Source organism: Onychostoma macrolepis, chromosome 09 (genome assembly GCF_012432095.1).
Source record: "Onychostoma macrolepis isolate SWU-2019 chromosome 09, ASM1243209v1, whole genome shotgun sequence".
NCBI lineage: Eukaryota > Metazoa > Chordata > Actinopteri > Cypriniformes > Cyprinidae > Onychostoma > Onychostoma macrolepis.
Window position 1 is genome coordinate 7,154,366 of NC_081163.1, and position 21,044 is coordinate 7,175,409.

At 33.7% G+C, this 21,044-nt stretch overlaps 1 protein-coding gene across 3 annotated transcripts in view; it reads left to right on the plus strand.

Moving 5' to 3' along the window:
- The window catches only part of pde1a (phosphodiesterase 1A, calmodulin-dependent), a 104,115-nt gene that overhangs the window by 5,858 nt on the left and 77,213 nt on the right, over positions 1-21,044 (plus strand). For all 3 annotated transcript variants that reach the window (XM_058786065.1, XM_058786066.1, XM_058786067.1), the window contains exon 2: positions 14,679-14,811. In XM_058786065.1, the coding sequence (XP_058642048.1) occupies positions 14,679-14,811 (133 nt within the window). The remainder of the gene's footprint in view (positions 1-14,678; positions 14,812-21,044) is intronic.

Sequence of the window (21,044 nt, forward strand, 5' to 3'; positions counted from 1 at the left end):
TTAATAAAAAAAGTTAAAAAGAACAGCATTTATTCAAAATAGAAATCTTTTCTAACAATATAAGTTTTAACTGTCAGTTTTATCCATTTAACACATCCTTGGTGAATAAAGTTTCTTTAACTCTCTTTAAACTTTTTTTAAAGTTTCTTTTTTTTTTTTGGAATAGTGTATGTTGTAACGCAAAATCTCTATTTCGAATAAACACTGTTCTTTTTAACGTTTTATTTATCAAAAATATCACAGGTCCCAAAAAAATATTAAGCAGCACAACTGTTTCCAACATTGATTTGATATTTATTATTTTGTGAAATAACATTCAGTATTTTTTATCAAATAGATACAGCCTTGATGAGCATAACAAACTTCTTTAAAAAAACTTTACTGATCCCAAACTTTTTCTCAGGTAACCTAAAATGTAGCCTACATCATTTAGTTACATCAAGGTTCAAATAAAATATAAATAGCAAATTAAAGTTAAAAGTTACACACTTTTTTGTGTGTGCGCTGTAAAGAGTTTAAAGAATGCTTTTGCTCAGGTGCCTGAAATGTCCTCCCAATAGAGAAAAGTTTTGCTCAGCAGGAAAAAATTAGAGGGAACATTGAAAGCAACGTGGACCAAAGACTTCTAAACGAGGCAAAAACAAGACATGATGTCACGAGATGTGACCCTAAAAAAGGACAGAATTCTCAAGCATACCGCTGTCTCCTTGTGCCTTTTGTTTTATATGTTTAGGTTTGGTGTTAAAAATGACAGTGTGAACGCTAAGCGAACCAGGACTAAATGTAATCATTTACCTTTACATTTTGGTCTGGACTAAAATGACCAAGGGAACCAAACTACACACCCTGTAAACACACCCTTAGTCAGTCAGGTGCTAAAATAACAATGTTACACCTAAATAAATCTTTGATTACTGCAGTGCATCCCAGGGCTTTTTCACTGTTTCGCGCATGGATTATTATACTTAAAGGGGTTTAAAATTTTGCCTTTTTAAAATTATTTTGTACTGTTCTCTGAGGTCCCCTTATAATGTTAGCAATGTTTTACATCAAAAAACATCATAATTTAGAAGTAATATGCTATCTTCTGTCCTGTTTTTAACCCCCCTCATCAGAACACGCTGTTTGAATAGGCGTGGCAGATTGTAGACGCCCGCTGCTATGATTGGCTAAAGGTCATTGCACACTGAGTCCGAAATCTTTGCACGTTAAAAAATAAATACGACCTCACGTTGTGTCAATCACATTTACACACTGCCTCTGAAACTTTCGTCCATCATAAAAATTTGAATCAGGTTCGATTTTCTGCGTTTTCGCATCTGTAGCATGCATTTTGATAGGAATGGATGAGGAATATGAAAAAACGGAAAAACGTACGTGAAAATTTCGGACTCAATGTGCAATGTTTGACAGCGTACATTCCTCAAAGAGAGACGCTGCTGTGATTTAGGTCAAAAATGCATAAATACATATCAAACGATCTGTAATAATAGACAAAGCAATAGTGACCATGTAATAAAAACAGTTACTCACACTTGTGTGGTGCGACATTGTGTGGTACTGCCAGATCCAATATAGTTGGCACAGCATCGTCTTTTAGTTTGAATCTTCATTCAAAATAACGTTCATTCACTCTTTCCTAACATTTGAATCAGAAGGAAGGCGATGCAATGAAAACAGAAAATATAAAAAATTGTTTAAAACTTTAATAGTGTTTCAGTGATACTAAAATAACCCTGAGATGAGCCATAGGAGTGTTTAAAAAAGTGTCTTGATATATTCTGCGTTAATTTCCATTCACATTTTTAACATGTTCTGTTTGAACAGTCCCTTAGTGAATTTCTTCTTGAGTGTGTTGGAAACGGGAAAAATACAGAAATGATTCAATGTCTTAGCTAATCTTCCCTATATTTATCTGTCACAGAACTTAGCGGCCACCACGAGAACAGCTCTAGGCTTTGGGCCAGGTCAGATCCATCCCCCTCTCCTCAGAGTATAGTCTGTCATTGCTCTAAAGATGGGAGTGTGATTGTTACTCACGGATTGTGTCGGATATAGCATTTGACATTTGAGCTTATTAAATCAAGAGAGGAACAAATACTCACCTTGAGATGATCCTTGATAAAACATTCATTAAACTTATCCTGTTGCTTTATATCGGTTCCCTTGAAGGTCACATGCTGTAAGATTAAAGAGCTTTAATGCATTTTTTTTTTTTTAAATAAAAATGGATTAAGGCAAAGGTCTGATCATTCCACCAAGAGTAAATTAAACAGACAGAAATGATAAGAAATGCAAAGTGATGCCCAATCAACAACACAAAGGCTGCCTATCCATATGAAGATGATTTATCCTGCCAGGAAGAGGAAATTGGGCTCATTGTAGCGTGTGTAAATCCGGATTTATTTCCTCAATGAACCGGTGAGATATAATGAAACACTCTTTGAATTGATTAATATCTGCTTCCAAATGCCAGGTGTCAATCTCAGTTATTCAAGGTTAAAGACAACATTGTCTTTTGAGTGCAGCACTTGCATGCTGCTTTCACTGTTTAAACACAGGTGTGTGAGCATGATTCATGCCTTTTGTCGCAATAACTCATGCCAGCATTAAAAAATAGTTATATAACGGTTATGCAATGCTTAATTTTTATGTAATTCAGACACACTTGGTCCAGGCACATGCAACAATTTGAAATTGTTGTCATATTTCCTTTTCAATCTATGTTAATGATAAATAGGTTTCTGTTTTATGTTTCTGTTAATGGCATAATCTTTCTTGCCAGAGAGACTTGTCTATAAATTGGACTAGTCTGTAATAAACATGCATAATGATTTTGCTGTCAGTATAAAATTAGGCAACATCATGAATATCAAATGATTGTAATATGGTTTTGATTTGGCCATTAAGTTTGTTAATTAGACTAAAATAAGAGTGTTAGGACAGAAAACAGAAATACTGAGTTTCTACTTTAATTGATGCAGATAAGTATGTTTATTTAGTTTATTAAGACAATCTGTTTGCATTTATTTATTTATTTTTTAATTAATTAATTAATTTAGCTTTTTACAAAATAGCAGATAGGAAAATATATAAGTCAAAAGGCAAGATAGTAGCCTGCCTCAAATATAAATGCAAAGCCAGTGCTGAAACATTTGCAGTACATGTGGTTCTTAAAAACAAGCGCACGCCACACAGACCCCCAAATTATACATAATCAAGATAAACAAAACCTGACCCTCGGCCACAGCAGCTGCTACTGAGGAAATGAATTTTTCTTGGTCTTCTTTGCCTCACTAAACTAGCAGCCTTAACAGAGACTGAGAATGATTCACATTTTGAATATTGAATATATTTGAAAATTATCTCCTGCAAACAATATAAGATTTTTCTTTTTTTAAGAAATAAGATTCTCCCCCCCCAAAATATCTATCTATCTATCTATCTATCTATCTATCTATCTATCTATCTATCTATCTATCTATCTATCTATCTATCTATCTATCTATCTATCTATTGTTCTATCGTTCTATCGTTCTATCTATCTATCTATCTATCTATCTATCTATCTATCTATCTATCTATCTATCTATCTATCTATCTATCTATCTATCTATCTATCTATCTATCTATCTATCTATCTATCTATCATCTGACTGTATCTATCTATCTGTCTGTCTGTCTGTCTGTCTGTCTGTCTGTCTATCTATCTATCTATCTATCTATCTATCTATCTATCTATCGTTCTATCATTTTGTCTATCTATCTATCTATCTATCTATCGTTCTATCGTTCTATCATTTTGTCTATCTATCTATCTATCTATCATTTTGTCTATCTATCTATCTATCTATCTATCTATCTATCTATCTATCTATCTATCTATCATTCTATCATTTTGTCTATCTATCTATCTATCTATCTATCTATCGTTCTATCATTTTGTCTATCTATCTATCATTTTGTCTATCTATCTATCTATCTATCTATCTATCTATCTATCTATCTATCTATCTATCTATCTATCTATCTATCTATCGTTATATCATTTTATCTATCTATCTATCTATCTATCTATCTATCTATCTATCTATCTATCTATCTATCTATCTATCTATCTATCTATCTATCTATCTATCTATCGTTCTATCTATCTATCATTTTGTCTATCGTTCTATCATTTTGTCTATCTATCTATCATTTTGTCTATCTATCTATCTATCTATCTATCTATCTATCTATCTATCTATCTATCTATCTATCTATCTATCTATCTATCTATATCTATCTGTCTATCTATCTATCATTGTATCATTTTATCTATCGTTCTATCGCTCATTCTGTTGTTCTATCTAACGTTTTATCTATCGTTCTGTACTGCATAGCAACACCTTAGTAACCAAAAAACTCCAGCCACTCACACTAACCAGTCTTGGCTGTGCGTTGACCATCAGGCCAGGCAGATGCAGAGATGTCTAGCGCCAGAGTTTGTTACATGACTTTTGAGTCAGCGTCAGTGAGCAATGAGGCCATGATTATAATGACAATATATGAGCTTTCCAATTAGAGCTCTATTTTTGCACTGGCAGAAGTGAGGTATTACATCCCTAATGTGTCATATTTTATTCAAGACCTACATCTTCTCTGATAGATACCTTCAGCAGAAATGTAGTTTAACTTCAATTTCAGAGCGGATGCTATTAATCAGACATTTGACAAGGTGTAGTATATTTAGACAATTATATTCCAGTCCTGTTCTATTAACAAAGAGAACCTGGTCTTCATCCATCAAGGGTCCTTTGAGGTCTTCAGTGTTTCACTGCATTTTTGATTTGAGTCTGTGTCATATCTCGCTGTGTTTACAGTCCTGTTTTGACTGTCCTGTTACCTACTGTCGCTTCACTATGTGGTGCTAATGAAAGCCGTTAACACATGCTACAGCAGCTAGACACATGTGACTCTTACTTTTGCACACACACACTCTCAAATGCACATAAGGCCTACAGGAATTGTTGCTTATGTGTGTGTGTGTGTTAAGCACCTCAAATCTGTTAATCTAAAACAAATATCCAACTTTAATTTTTTACAGTTTTTTTCAATTGCCAACATCCTTTTGTCCAATCTGTAGTCACATTTTCAAAACTCTAAACACAATTGGCACAACATCCGTCTGTTGTGACCATATCATTAGCACAATATGTGCTGTTTTCACACAATATGCAGTCAATTACCATGTTTCTAAAATGCTCACATTTTCTTTTCATACAAGCTTACCCAAAACCAAAATCATGGATCGTTTTAGTCATATTTACAAATGCTTAAACACAGCATGTCAGAATTGAAGACCTAATGTTCCAAACCTTAAATATACTATAAAGCTTCTACTTCTGCTACAACAGCAGCTCAAAAGTATTGAAAAAATCTCTCTATATAAAATAAGTAACAGATCACTGAAATATTTAGAAATAGCTGATTCCAGTCTCAGTCAGAGGAATAGTCAGGTGTTGAAGCTCTTTCCATTATATCAACAACATAGAGTAAAAAAGACCTCTTTGAATTGGTTTTGTGGATGCAGAACAACACAAAGAATCAGAAAGAGAAAATATAATGCCTGGGAGAGGGAGATGAATAGTTGTAGGAGGTAGAGTAGTTGGATCAGAAAAACGGAGAAGAGGTATGGGAGAGGAGTGTGTTAGACTGTGCATTTTTATGTTTGTTTGTTTGTTGTTTCCCCTTACACATGTGGAACCTATGAAAGCTTATTTCTGCCATGGAATATAAAGGGTAAAGGGTAATTGTGACTTTATCTCAGAATTCTTACTTTTTTCTTGCAATTGTGAATTTACAGTATCTCACAATTCTGATAGTCTGAATTGTGAGATAAAAAGGTCACAATTATTGTTTTTACTTTTTTATTCTGTGACGGAAACAAGCTTGCATAGTAACCAAAGGATGCTGGAATTTTTGTTGATCCCTGGCATCAGCTACCATGGGGGGCACCATCCACATCCAACCCTCACCCACTGGAAAGCAATTTCAATCAAGGTTCCAATTGAATTTCTGCATAGGGGACCCTATTTTTTTCTATTGTACATTCTATAAGTAATGACTCATTCAGTTTGAGATAGTATGTTGCCAAGAATGAACACAATGTAAAAATGTAAAAACACAATGTTAAAAATGTAAAATGGTTTTCAGATGAAGGTAAACTGAAGGCTAAATTATGAAAAACTATGGATTTTTTATATTGTCTATTATATGCAGGTAGAACTGAGACATGACAAGTAATGATTGGATAGAAAACCAATGCCAATGTTTTGACCAAATGACTTGATTTTGAATCGGGTTTGCTGTGTTTTGATTGAGTTAGTATACTGTATGTAGAAAAAGGTATTCGGCATTTTGAAATGTAGAGTTTGTATTTATTTAACAAAATGTGGTTCTGGCCAGAAAATTAACTATTTGGCTAATTGTGTTATGTAGGTGTTGCTGTGTTAAGAGTTTATAATTTTTTTACAATCGCTATGACAATTTTTCCAATACTTCTAACAATTTTCCTAAACTCTTAACACAGTTAGCACAACATCTGTCTGTGTAGGCTATACAATTAACACATTTCTTGTTGCTTTGACACAAAATGCATACAGTTAACACAAATTTAAAATGCTTGAACTTCTTTCACACACAAGCTCAATCAAGACCAAAACAATGTAATTTTACTGCCAAATTTTCAAATGCTTTCACACTGTATATCAGAACAGATAACATCATGTTCTAAAACTAACTTATAGGCTAAAGTCAAAGTGAACAGCTGTTCATATTGTGAATTGAAACACAAATATGTCCCTTGTATTTTATTCCATTGCTAATGAGAAACAGGTGATTGAAGCTATGCAAATATAGAAATTACAGCTGATTCCCATCTAGGAAACACACTTAAGTGTTGAGGTTCTTTCAGTTGCGTGACCATATATACAGTAAATGAAGACCTCTTTGGGCCGATCTTGTGTGGAAAAGTGCACTCCTGCTTAAATGTGATAGTTTGAGCCCGGTCTCATGAAAGTGCATATAAATAGTATGCCAAATAAAAATAAAAACTCATGGTACTCATGGCGTATATATGATACAAACGTGTTTGGCATGTATATAAAACGCAGTTTTCACGTGCAGGTAATACGCATCTACCCCACAACCCTAATCCTACCCATCAATATCACGGGTTTTCATTTTTATTTGGTGTACTATTTATATGCACTTTCATGAGATTGGGTTGGATATTTTAGAAGATCTGCACCAAAGACTGGTGCCAGAGAAAGGGGACAGGTGGGAGACCACTTGCCAATATATGTGATCACATGGAACAATGTGGCATTCCACCATTCCCAGTGCAGTCAGAGCCTGGTCTGACACCCATTCGAGAATGATGTCTCCTTTCCTTGCCCCTTACTCCCCTTTCCTCAACCCCATTGAGAAGTTTTTCTGAGCCTGGAGATGGAAGGTTTTTGACCATCGTCCACTGGGTCAAATGTCCCTCCAGGATGCAATGGATGCTGAATGCCAAGACATCACAGCTGAACAATACCAGGAAGGATAAGGCATACCAAAAGATTCTTCCCAAGAAGCCTGGCCAGAGAAGATATCAGGTGTGATATGGATGAGAACATGTGGCCTAATGCAGAAGGCCGGGCAGATTAGATTACATTTATATATAATTCTTCTGTGGCTTTTTCTGTTTGTATATTTTGTACTTTCACATAATAAATGACAGAATATTGCATATCTTTTGTTTTCATGCATTCTTGTTTTCTTTCTTGTTTTTCTAATGTCCTGTTGCAAATAAAGCCTTTACTGCAGCAATTCTGTCTCAGTCTCTTTTTCTCCCATAAACCGTTCATTCTATAAAGCTACTCTGAGATGGGTCGTTCAAATTTTGTATTGAATTTCTGCAGCAATAAGACAAAATACATGAATTTACTAAACCCAAAAAGAAAAACAAACTGTAGTGTAAAACACAATCTATGATCAATGCAATATACTGTATTACTGTAAGGTCAGACCTGACACCTAAAATAATACAGTTTCTGTAATTCCATTTGATGTTAGTGTTTTTATGATATTGTGCTATGATCGACTAAATGTTCCTGTTGGAAGAGAACATGTGTTAGTGTTTTGGAATAATAATTTGATTTTGAGACATGCTTGCAGTGTTTAGGTAGATGTAGTGTATTGTGTTATTGTATATTATTGTATTTTGAAAATTAGTGTTAGAGTTTAGTTTGCAGTGTGTGATTTTGAACATGAAATGAACTGTTTTGTCAATTGTGTGTTGTAGGTGTGTTGGTGCGTTAAGAGTTTAGGAAAATTGTTAGAAGTATTGGAAAAAATGTCATAGCGATTGTAAAAAACTGTAAGTATTGGTAAACGCTTGTTAGCAATTGAAAAAAACTGTAAATGAATTAACTTTAGCCACAAATGTTAGTTAAGAAATTTCTCTAGCATCTGTATTGAATAGACTCACACTGTGAGTAACAGACGTGTCGTTTCCATCAAATCCACTGAAGTGTAACCATCTGGCCGTAGCAGAGACTCGCACACCTCAAATCACCCAGGCTGGGAACTGCAGGAAATGAGTTCGCAGCCCGCCTGATGGGAGACGTTTCATGAAAAAGTGCATGAGCATTTGTGAGATCCTTTCATTCCGTCAATGAATTATTGAATGTTCTCCTTTAGAGAATGATCAGGAGCCACTTTTTCTGTAATGTGTATTTCATTTACTTTAATCCAGTGTCTATTTAAGCACAAAGCCCTACGGAGTTCTTTTCTTTGCTCAGGAGTACATTGGTTGTAAATAAACCCTCATTCAGATCGATCGACTTTGCCCTTTTAGCAGTTCATGGGTCAAAACCTTTACATTTTGACCTGTAATAGGATGTTTAAAAAGAACAGTTCACCCCCTAAAATTTCAATTCTGTCATCATTTACTTACTGTCATGTCATTCCAAAGCCGTATTTCCAACACAAAAATGCAGTCAAGATCCAAAAAATGCTTCCTTGATAATATTACATATTTGAATATACACAAATGAGACTTGAGAATTATGACGAATGGGCACGAGTTCCAGTAAATTTCAATTTATCAGTAAACTGTTCCATTAAAACAGGTGATCCTCTTGTGAGGGGTCTATATAATTTCATTACTATGTAAAAATATATATTTACTTTATTATTGAACTAAAGCCAGAATAAATATATTTGAACTTGATCTTTATTGTTTACTTTTATTTGAATTATTTTGTAAGCTACAATCCTAAGAAACATTTTCATGAAAAAATGTAAATGGCCAGTTTTTAGAATGCTAAATGGAAGCATAATAATATCAAATTAAGATATTTGTATTTTATTTTATTTTTCTAAAATTGTCTGTGTGCCTCTAGTGACCCCTAGGTCAGTTTTGGATTGATATAAGGGTGGGTAAATGATGACAGAAATGTTATTTTTGTGTGAACCTAAGCTCTACCTGTTGCTTTTCGTAGTCACAGAACTGGAGTAGGTTGTTATGAGTGGATCATCTGTTTGGAAGTCAGCCACTGGATTCAGATGTCATCTTACTTCATGTGATCGTACAGGCACTTCATGATCACTCATCTGAATGATTTTACTGAACAACCATAGGAATTTACTGTTGTTCTTACGTTAATGTAAAACCGTTGTGCTTTTTTGAGCCTTGAAAGGATTTTCACTGAGTGCTAGAGTGTCTATTCCTCTTCTTCTCCATGGTAACATGAAACATGTCCTCACAGGTCTGGTTGAACTGCCACGAGCAAATCAAATTGCCTGCTAACGGACTGCAATGCTTAGATGCCTCTTCTATCCCCACAAGTGTGAATTATTGTCTGAAAAAGGATGAATTCACAGCTTTAATGTATCACATACACAAAAACAAGCTTTCAGAGGGGGAATTCGCTAGGAATTGGTCGCTACATTTTATTGGACACACTGTATTTTTAGCATGCAATTCACTAAAGAGTGTGTGAATCGCCAATAATATAGGTAACAGAGCAATTTTTAGGCACAATACTTTACTCACCAGCCAAATTTGCTTAGAAGGTGCACAGAAAAGTGAAAAAACAACTAAAATTAGCTTACCAACTTTTACCTGCTGACATTAATAGCGCAATGTAAATTGCGGGCTTAATTTGTATAGAAAGAAAATGTATTTAAATCTGACTGGTGCAGCACTAAACCAACACAGATATATGAAGGTAATTAGTTAAGCAATATGAGAAGTTAATTTTAAAGTTAAATTTGAGACACATTATTGCTAGTTACTTAACTGTTTTTGCTTCGAAAAATGAAAATTATTTGAAAATAGTTTGCATCTCTGAAACAAAGCACAATAGGATGTTCGAATCAGCGTTTTTGAATGAATCTTTTGAGTGAATGAGTCAACGCAGCCACTTGTTTCATTCCTGAATGAATTAGTGTGTTTGAGCGAATTGGTTGAATGAATGATTCAACGACTTACTCATAAAGCCTGTCACTTGGTTTGTCCTCAAATTAATACTTTTTAAACAAATCAGTTGAATGAATGGTGGGCTGTTTTCAAAATCACATACTGTCTGAGTAGGTACTTCTTTTGAACACATAGTTACTTTGCAACCGCTACTAGTATGTTCTAAATATGTTCTATAGTTAGAATGTCTGTAGGATAAATGTAATCTGAATGTATCGTGACCTACCAGCATCAGATGTGTCACTTTACTGCCATTCAGAAATGGCCTACAATATGGTAGGGAAGTATGCGATTTTGGATGTAGCCATTGAATGATGCACTCATAAAGGTAGTAATTTCTCGCCACCTACTGGCGTAACAATGCAAAATTCACTTTTACATGTTGTTTGGACATGAATGTGTGTTGGCAGTGTGTGCACACAACCACCCTATAATGAGAAAAATCCACCCGCTCCTTTTTTTTAATACCCATAAATCATAAGCAGTGTCTCAGAACAAGCCGTTCGTAGAATCCGTAAAATGTGATGTTACATTTTACAAGCCTCATCCACGTCTGTTGACAGCCTGCCCTGTTAGCAGATATCCTGCACACAATCCGCCATGTTTATCTTCATGCTAGAGCATTTAAAAGCAGCATTTAAATAAAAAATGTCATAGCTTCATTGGTGGCAATTGGGAAATGCAGCCATGGTTTAAAATGCATGATTTCAGTACGATAGACATGATAATCAAAACCAAATAGATGGGTTTTTTTTGGCAGAGATATGAGGTATGAGCTGTAAAGGCACAGTCTTATTCTGGAAAAGGGGGCAGGGAGCAGTGGCTCATTTGCATTTAAAGAGACATGCACGAAAATAGCGTGATTCTGCTTCCACTTGATATAAGCATTTTCAAAATGATATAATAAATGATCTGTGGGGTATTTTGAGCTGAAACTTCACAGACACATTCTGGGGACACCAGAGACTTATATTACATATTGTAAATAAAATAATCTCCAATGTAATAAAAATCTCCAATGTTTTATAAATTGTTACGTTTAATAAAAACAATTCTCCCACAAAATAATACATTTAATTAGCCTAACATTAGGCTGTTTAAAGTTGGTAAGCAACATAGCAATTTGGCACACTGATATATATATATATATATATATATAATATGATGTGGTCACAGGTGTGTCTACAATAGCTTTGAATGTAGCTCAGCCAATCAGAGTTTAGAGAAACTATCCATTTTATAAATGAGGTTTTGCAGTATGCTTTTATCACCTGCAGGCTTCACTACAGTTTGTCTGTGAGGTGCAATGCCATTGACCTCAGCTGCAAAAGCTCAATCGGACACAGTTGTTTCTGCAGACGAGAAGTGAAATTTTAATCGAGGCGATCACGGTCACACCTGCCACTCGCATGCGGTCACATATATCTCTTAAACCATACACACACATACAGCGATAAGACTTAGACATGTGGGCTATTCAGTATGGCTCCATGTTTACACTCACAAATCTTCTGCTCTTCTGATTCATGGTGTGTATCAGCCTCCACTGATGAGAATTTCTGGGCAACAACATTTGACATTATGGATGAATAGCTTTGCAGGGAATTTTCAGAATATATCTCTATGGCAACCAGTAAAACCCAATTTCACCGACACTGAATCATAAATTAGGCCGTAATTGTCGTGTCCACCCAACTGCTCTCTCTCACCATATTTAGTCACACATGCTACTGCATTCTCACGCTTGTCTCTGTCTTCTCTCTTTCACTTTCCTGTTTTTTGTTCTCTCTTTGGTGTACTGCCACACAAACACACTTCAAGCAGAATTAGGGTGGAATTCACGAAGAATGAAATGTGCTTGCTGATAGCAACATTAATTTGAAAGCAATGTCTGCATTGTTTTAGCGCCTGCTTCAAAAAAGGTATTATGCAAATTGGGTAATGTTACAAATGGACCCTTAAAATCTGTACTGAACACAATTTGCATGCCAATTCCCAGTCTTGCACATTTGTAGAGGATGCTGTAGATTGCTGCAGTATGTCGTACTTTACTTGGTCTTTACAGCAACTCTCCTCTACTTCAGTCGACTCTTTAGTTCAGTCCCAGCTAAGAAGGAACGTTCTCTGAACTTTGATTAGCATTCTGGGAAGGTTCTCTCAAAGTTATCAACGAATGTTCTTCCAATAATGGTGATAGAATGTTCGAAGTTATCTGGTATTTAATAATGTTCTCAAAACATTAGCACAAAAACGTTTTTTTTTTTTTTTTTTAAATACAATGTTGATGGAATGTTTTATTTCTGAAAGATTTTAGTTGGACATTCATCTTACTACTTATATCAAGATTCAGAGAACATTCAAAAGTAACGGTTGGTAATGTTTGGAAACTTATAAAATGCAACGTTCTCCTAACAAAAAAACAAAAAAAACATTTAAAAAAGTGGACATGATTCATGACATTTTTATAACTCAATGTGAATGTTAGCAAAGTTTACTTAGAACATATATTTTATGCTGGGGTAAACCTGACATATGAAAAAAATAGTCAGAATAAATAAATAAGTCTAAAAAGTTTATACTGAAATGTCATGCATATTTTTTTGTTGTATCATATTCAATACATCAGACTTTTATGGTAATTTAGTGATCACAGCTTAAATATATCTTTCACTGTATTTATAAAAAAACAAAAAAACATTTTGATTGATTTAACTATTTTGTATTCATAAAGACATTTTTAAATTTTGTTTTGTGGTAAAGGAAAGAATACAACCAAATAAATCAAATAAATATATTACTAATGTAAATGTATAAATTAATATTAAATGTTAACTTTAACTTAAACAGGAACATTTTATAGTGAAAAACAATGGTAGTTTAATAATGCGTACATTAAAATATTAATAAATAACAGGTCCCACTAAAAACATATCTATAAATTATATTTAAAAAATGTTACAATACCATGTGCAAAAGTGCTGCAACTGTTCACTGAATTTGTCCCTTAGCTGTTTTTGTACAGATACTAAATGGAGAAAAGGAAAGGTACTGCACAGTGAAACAAAGTTTAATTGAATTAATTTCTCCTATCTGGAGCTTCAGGCACACTGAACCCTGAGAGAGCGACTGAAATAATTCTCTGAGAGATTAATGAAGTCCACATCTAAATGCCAATGGATGGTAATAATTAGAAACTTCAGCATGACAATAATACATTTTAATTCTAATAGAACGTCAAATCGTCATATTTCTCCTCTGGCAACGAGGAAACGAGCAGAAGTCTCATATCAGAGAGCTTTTAAATACCTACTGATCATGGTTTGAATTATTGCCTTTAATTTTAACTTCTCACACAAGCTGTGTGAGTTATGATGAGCGAGAAACTAATTTGGTGAAGAGACTTTCAAGAAAACTGCGCTGAACGGACTATCACGACACCAAAATTTCAGCAGTTGATGCCAGTATAGCATTATTATTATTATTATTTATTCTGTGTTTTTGTAATTGTTTAGAATATATATATATCGTTTTTATTTAGTAATTATTTAGTAAATTGTTTACTTTTAGTTCTTTTAGTACTAAATATATATATATAAAATAGTACTAAAAATATAAAAATAAATAAATGTAAAATTAATATATAAAAATATAAAATAAAATAAAAATTTACATTTATTTGTATTTCAAGTAATGATTTTTTATGGTTTTAGTTTTAGGTGACTATAATAACCCTGCACCAATACCAGTGTAATTACACATGCACACACACACACACACACACACACACACACAAACACACACACACACATATATATATATATATATATATATAAATACATACAAATTTTTAAGTATTTAAAATGACACAATTTTTTTTTTCAGTAAACAGTAAAAACATATAAAAGTACAATATATAAAACAAAATTAAATAAAAAATATAAAATAAATTGTATTATAGTATAACAAAGAAAAAAAAAGAGAAACACCACACATATTGAGTGAATCCTACAAATACCACTTTTTTAAATACTATTTTTTTTAATTTAATATTTATATATTTTTAATTTAAAGTACATTTGACATTCCTATAGGGTGTTTTCATGATCAATGTTTACGTCAGTATTCCATTATGAGAATAATCTAGAACATACTGTGTCTCCCACAGGCGACTCTGTTCACTCCATGATTGCGATGCAGCCCGGCTCTCGGGCCCTCAGGCACAGGTGGGGCTCAGTGAGGGGCCAGAGCCAAGGACTGGCTGGAAGGGACATGTCCGTGGCCAAAGATCCCAGAATTAGGTAAGAGTCCCCTGAAGTGACCAACTGCCACCAACTACCACAGCCAGCTCCCTTATACCTCACGCTCTAACTGTCATGCCAATACAGCTTCCTTTTGTGAGGACACCATATGTTGCATTTGGACAAGGCACATTATGCACAACTTTGGTTATATTTTCTCACAACTTATATAATTACACGCAAATTATACTTGCAATTCTGTTTAGTTGCACAGAAATGACACATTTTGAATGCTATGCAGACTATAGCATGTCATATTACCCTGAACAGTAATTACATCTTGAGACGTATTGCGGTTTAATGGATTGTGGGCGTTTAATGTGTATAGCGCCACAGTTTCTCCATGGTTAAACATTTCAGGTCGCCATAGCAACTCAGAAGACCTTTTTACACCTGACTGATGCGCAGAATGTTTACAGTCATCAGGGTTTTGTCAATCTCTGGAAATGGACACAGAGAGTTTAAAAAGCATTCCTACCACCTGCAGGGGAAACGTGAAGATTCAAGACATGCATCTGAAAATCCTTCAGTATTTAATCATTTTGAAAGTCGATGAGTTTTTGCATGAACCTTTAATGGAAATTTGCTGCATCTAAATCTCTGAAAAAACTTTAGCACCCATGAACCAGATAAATATGGGTGTTCATATGGGAGAGACAGATTTGAAAACAGCCTGTGTTGTGTTCAGATCCCATTCTACCCCATGATTTCCTCTGCGAGGTTTGTGCAATATTTGGCTAAAATAATCTAGATATTTAAATATAAATATATCTCTTGATATTTACTTGTAGACTACTGTTTAGAGGTTTGAGATTGGTAAGAAGATTAGTAAGATTATAAAATGTTTTTAAAGAAGTCTCTTATGCTCAAGGCTGCATTTATTTGATTTATCAAAAAATCTGTAAAAAAAAAAAAAAAAAAAAAAGACATATTATTACAGTTTAAAATAACTGATTTCTTTTAAATATTTTGAAATGTAATTTATTCCTGTGATGGCAAAGCTAAATTTAATCCTTCAGAAATCCTGATTTCCTGCTCAGGAAATATTACTTATTATTATCAGTGTTGAAAACAGTTTTGCTGCTTAATTTTTTATTTTTTTTTGAAAACCGTGGAATTTTTAAAGAATGTAGAAAGCATTTATAATCAAATATAGAACTTATTTGAAATGGAAATGTTTTGTAACATTTTACATGTCTATACTGTCACTTTTGATCAATTCAGTGCATCTTTGCTTAATAAAAGTTGTTAAAAAAACAAAACAAAAAAACAATACATTTAATAAATATAATAATAATAATGAATAAATTAAAATAATAATAATAAAATTAAAATTAAATTTTACACTTTTTTTGTTGTTGAATGGTTTGTATTTGTATTTAACGACACCACCACCAACAACAAAAAAAACTATTTTAGCACATCAAAATCAAAATGCTTAATGCACAAATTGAAAGAGGTCTTGTATCCTGAAGGGAGTAGATATTTAAAAAAAAATATTTTAATGCATAAAAAAACACAACACACAGGGACTTCCGTGATCATTATTGAGTGCCACTAATCATTAGTGACAAATCATTATCTGTGTTCTATATTGATTTTTCTATTGATGAATCAGTGATTCATTGAATTTGAACAGATTCACAGAAATGAATCACTCCTATCAATTCTAATGATCTGCCTTAACTATCATACTTTTAGAAAAGGAGCGGCCATGAAATTAGTCTAATAACAGACTCTTTAAGAAAATATTTATTAAAAAAAAAAAAAAAAAACATTAAAATATCATGCTTAATATTTATTAATTTATTGTCAGCAAAATCATAGTAAAATTGTGAATATTCAATAAATCGCCTTCTCCTACTCTGTACTGTGTCTATAATAAAAAACAACAACTTGCACACAACTTACAGCAGCTTCTTAGTCTTCATTCATCCCAAGTTTTTTTTCATGTACACACAGTATGTGATTTCAGAGAAGGCTTATGTGTCATTCTGCATCTCGAAGTAACGGTACTCATCTGGTTAAAACATTAATCATGCAGCGAGATGAAAACTGGCCAGAGCTCAAGTGTGAACCGCCTCTGTTTGCATGTTTCTCTCTGCCTATAGAGAAAATCTCTGTATGAGTCACTAAAATGACTTAAATTACCATTGCAAATGCGAGAGCTTAAAAAGCACAATAGGCGACGTTAAGCACTCCAGAAGCAAAGGACAGATACATTCATAAACCGTTTTCATAATAGTGGATATGAACAGCCCAAGAAAGAGAAACCTGCTCAATGTGCCTACACACATAATTGAATTGTCTATTAGGGAAATGGCTTGGAGTAATGACACGTCATTACAGACATTAGAGTTACTGATCTTCCAGGCTTTGCAAGAATTCAAGTTTTGTGTTCAGGCAGAGGCAGTGAAATAGAGAGGATGGGTAAAGAGTTGTTCTTCCGCTTTGTTCGTGGTCTGGCTAAAGTCAGACTGCTGTGGTACCGGCAGAATCACATTACCACCATGCTAATTAAAGTCAGTACAGGCTAAATTAGCCAAGCTGCGCTTGAGTGGCCTCAGAACTGACCGATCCCCTGTGCACTGGATAACCTCACAGCTCACTATTGCTAATACAAAACAAATTGAGAGGTTGTGAAAGACTATCCTAAATTACCCATGCTGCATTGGGTCCCTGCGCAGTGTGTGTGCATGACCTAATGACCTACCAGGAATGACATCATGCACTCGGGTGACATCATTAGCTTAAGATTCCTCTCCGTTAGACCCCCCCCAAAAAAAATATACACACACACACAAATACATAAAACAATATTTTAGTTTAGTTTAGTAAACTGTTAAGCTTTTATCATTTCAAATATCAAAGAAATTTGGCTCTTAAACAAGGTTTTATTGCTCTGAAATACATAATAATTATAAATAATTTTTTAACATTTTATACACAGTATTTTTTAAATAATTTACAATAATTATATTGTATTAATAAACAGCAAAGTAAGACATTTTCTGTCATTTGAAATAAAAAGATAAGATGTTACGATTTAAGACTTATTACCCAAGTTTAATAGCTCTGAAATGTATATATTATATATTATATAATCAAAACTTTTAATAATCATAATTATTCTTTATTATATTTAACAGTTTAATTAACAGTAAAGACATTTTAACTCATTTGGATTAAACTGTTGTTATGATTTTGGCTCGATTTTGCTCTTATTATACAAATTTTATAGCACTGAAATGTATATATTATAATGATAAATAATTGTATATATTTTATGCACAATATTTTTTAATAATTATATATAACTATATTTTATTCATCAACAGAAAAGACATTTTCTCTTATTTGGATTAAATAAATTGTTAAGCTCTTATGGTTTAAGACTTCAAAGATATTTAGCTCTTATTACCCAAGTTTTATAAATTTATAAATCTATAAACTCTAATTCTAAATTATTTTATAATTTTTTTTACAATTATTAAAATATTATATGTATATATTGTAAACAATATTTTCATATAATAATACAATAATTATATATTATGTAATTATACGTATTATAAATAATAATAATTTTTACAATCATCATATCATATATATATATATATATATATATATATATATATATATATATATATAAAATCAGCAGGTAGATATGCACATAATGGATGTTTGATGTAACTGAGACATGATGTCATGGCCAGTTGACATTTGAAGAAATCATCACAAAGACTTTATTGTGTATCTGTTTTGTTGTTCAGTATCGACAGCAGTAGTCCAGAAGTTGAATGTGTCATTTGGAAGAGGGCCTCAATCAATAACTAATGAGATAGAGGTGGAGGCTCGCTGTCTCATGTTCAATGTGACGCAGATCAGACAAGCTCTGAATTTGCAGAGTGACACACAAAAAAGCATCTAACAATAATGCAGGGTTCATCGGTGCATCATTTCAGCCGTGACCCTGGAACTATGGAAAAAACAACTTTCAGTTTGAAGCTGTCGTTATAACCTTTCCCCTACCTCTGCTGCTTTCAATACGTGAACAAATGAATGCATCGGTTGTCTGTGATCCGATGCTTTTAATTTGTTTTCCATTGACTTCTCTCTTACTCTTTCTAAATCTTCAAACTGTGCCTGTAAGCCACGGTGCGGATCGTGTCATTTGCACGCTCCCGTGAGATCCTGCCGAATGCCCCCACATTCGTGACATTCAGGGTATTTGTTTTTCACTCTTGCTGTCTCCATGTGAGGTATCCATGGTGACAGTCTTTGGCCTCTGCATTAGGCGGTCGGAATAAAGATGTATCATCAGTATCATCGCTTTATTAGTCTCCTGAGAATAGACTGATAAAGTTCCTCTGTGCTTGCTGCTGGAACACCACAAAAGAGATTTACTGCATATTACTGGCCTCAGTGATCTTTGCCTTATCCTTATAGTGCCCAGACTGATCATTTTTATGCTATATTAACATCACTTTAATTTATTGTCAATTTAAATTAATCATTTATCTGTAGTGACTTAGAAGTGAGGAGACAATTTATCATATTAGTGTAAACGATATTAGCAGTACTGAATTTCAGTTGTTGTTGTTCAACCAAAATTAAGATTTTGTCATCATTTACTCACCTTCATGAAATACTACTCTAAATGGCGTCCTTTATAAAGCACAAAAAGAGAGGATAGGCAGGATATAAATGACAAAATAATGTTTTTGGAATGACATTAGGGAGAGTAAATGATTAAAAATGTTCTGGTTGCTTTCAATGTTGTTTGCTTTAAAGGAATTGTTCACCAAACAATGAAAATATGCTAAAAATGCACTCACCTCCAGGCCATCCGAGATGAGGTTGAGAACAGATTTGGAGAAATTTAGCATTACATCACTTGCTCACCAATGGATCCTCTGCAGTGAATGGGTGCCGTCAGAATGAAAGTCCAAACAACTGATAAAAACATCACAAGTAATTCCAGTCCATCAATTAATGTCTTGTGAAGTGTAAATGTGTGCTTGTAAGAAACAAATCTATCATTAAGGCATTTTAACTATAAAATGTTTCTTCTGGCCAAAATACGAATCCATAATCCATAATCCATAATAACGCTTCCTCCAGTGAAAAGGTCAATCCCCTGTTGTCCTCTCCCATCAAAATCCACCAACTTATTTGTTTACAACTGTTTTGGACTGTTTTAGCCTTTAAAGGGTGCTTGATCTGTGCATATTTCTCTCCTGATTCAGACGAGATGGCCTCTTCACTGGAGGAAGCAATATTATGGATTATGGACTGGACCGGAAGCCACGGTTTAAAGTTAAAAACATCTTGATGATGGATTTGTTTCTTACAAACACGCAACGTTTTGCTCACAAGATGCTGACTGATGTACTGGAGATGTGTTGATTACTTGTGGATTATTGTGATGTTTTTGTCAGTTGTTTGGACTCTCATTCTGACGGCACCCATTCACTGCAGAATATTCATTGTTGAGCAAGTGATGAAATGCTACATTTGTCCAAAACGTTTCTGATAAATAAACAAACACATCTTGGATGGCCTGAGGGTGAGTGAATTTTCATTTATTTTTATTTTTGCGTGAACTGTTCCTTTAAAAATTACACACATGTGGGTGTGATAACTGAATATAGAAACATCCTGTCTAAACGGTTTGATGTTGACATTTTTAGAGATCATCAGTTCAGCTAAATTTACGTTATATTCATTAATGGTTCCCCTCTGGTTTTCTTAATGTAATGGCCTGTGTATTGATTGAAATGAAATGACCTTTCTGTTAAATGTAATTAAAACTGAATGTTCTGTAATGTTCTACAGGCCAGGAAAGAGGATTCACACACCACACATGATGGATCCATAATTATCCTCTGATCTTTACAGAGCTGGGGACAAACCTTTTGTAATGTAAACCATAATTGGGAAATGGATTTAAAGATTGATAATGCATGAACCTAAATATTTATTAACCGAGCCATTAGGAAGGTCATAGTCTCTTTGCCATAGTCCATAATTGACCCTTTGCTAAGCTCCGCCCCTTGGTTACTGTTGCTAAGGTTTGCAGAACACTCTACTGGAGTGAACTGGAGCATTATTTTAGTATTATTTATATTATTGTATTTATTTATATTCAGTGTTGGGCAGTAACTAGTTACTAGTAATTTAGTTACTGTAATAATATTACTTTTTGCAGTAACTAGTAGTGTAACTAATTA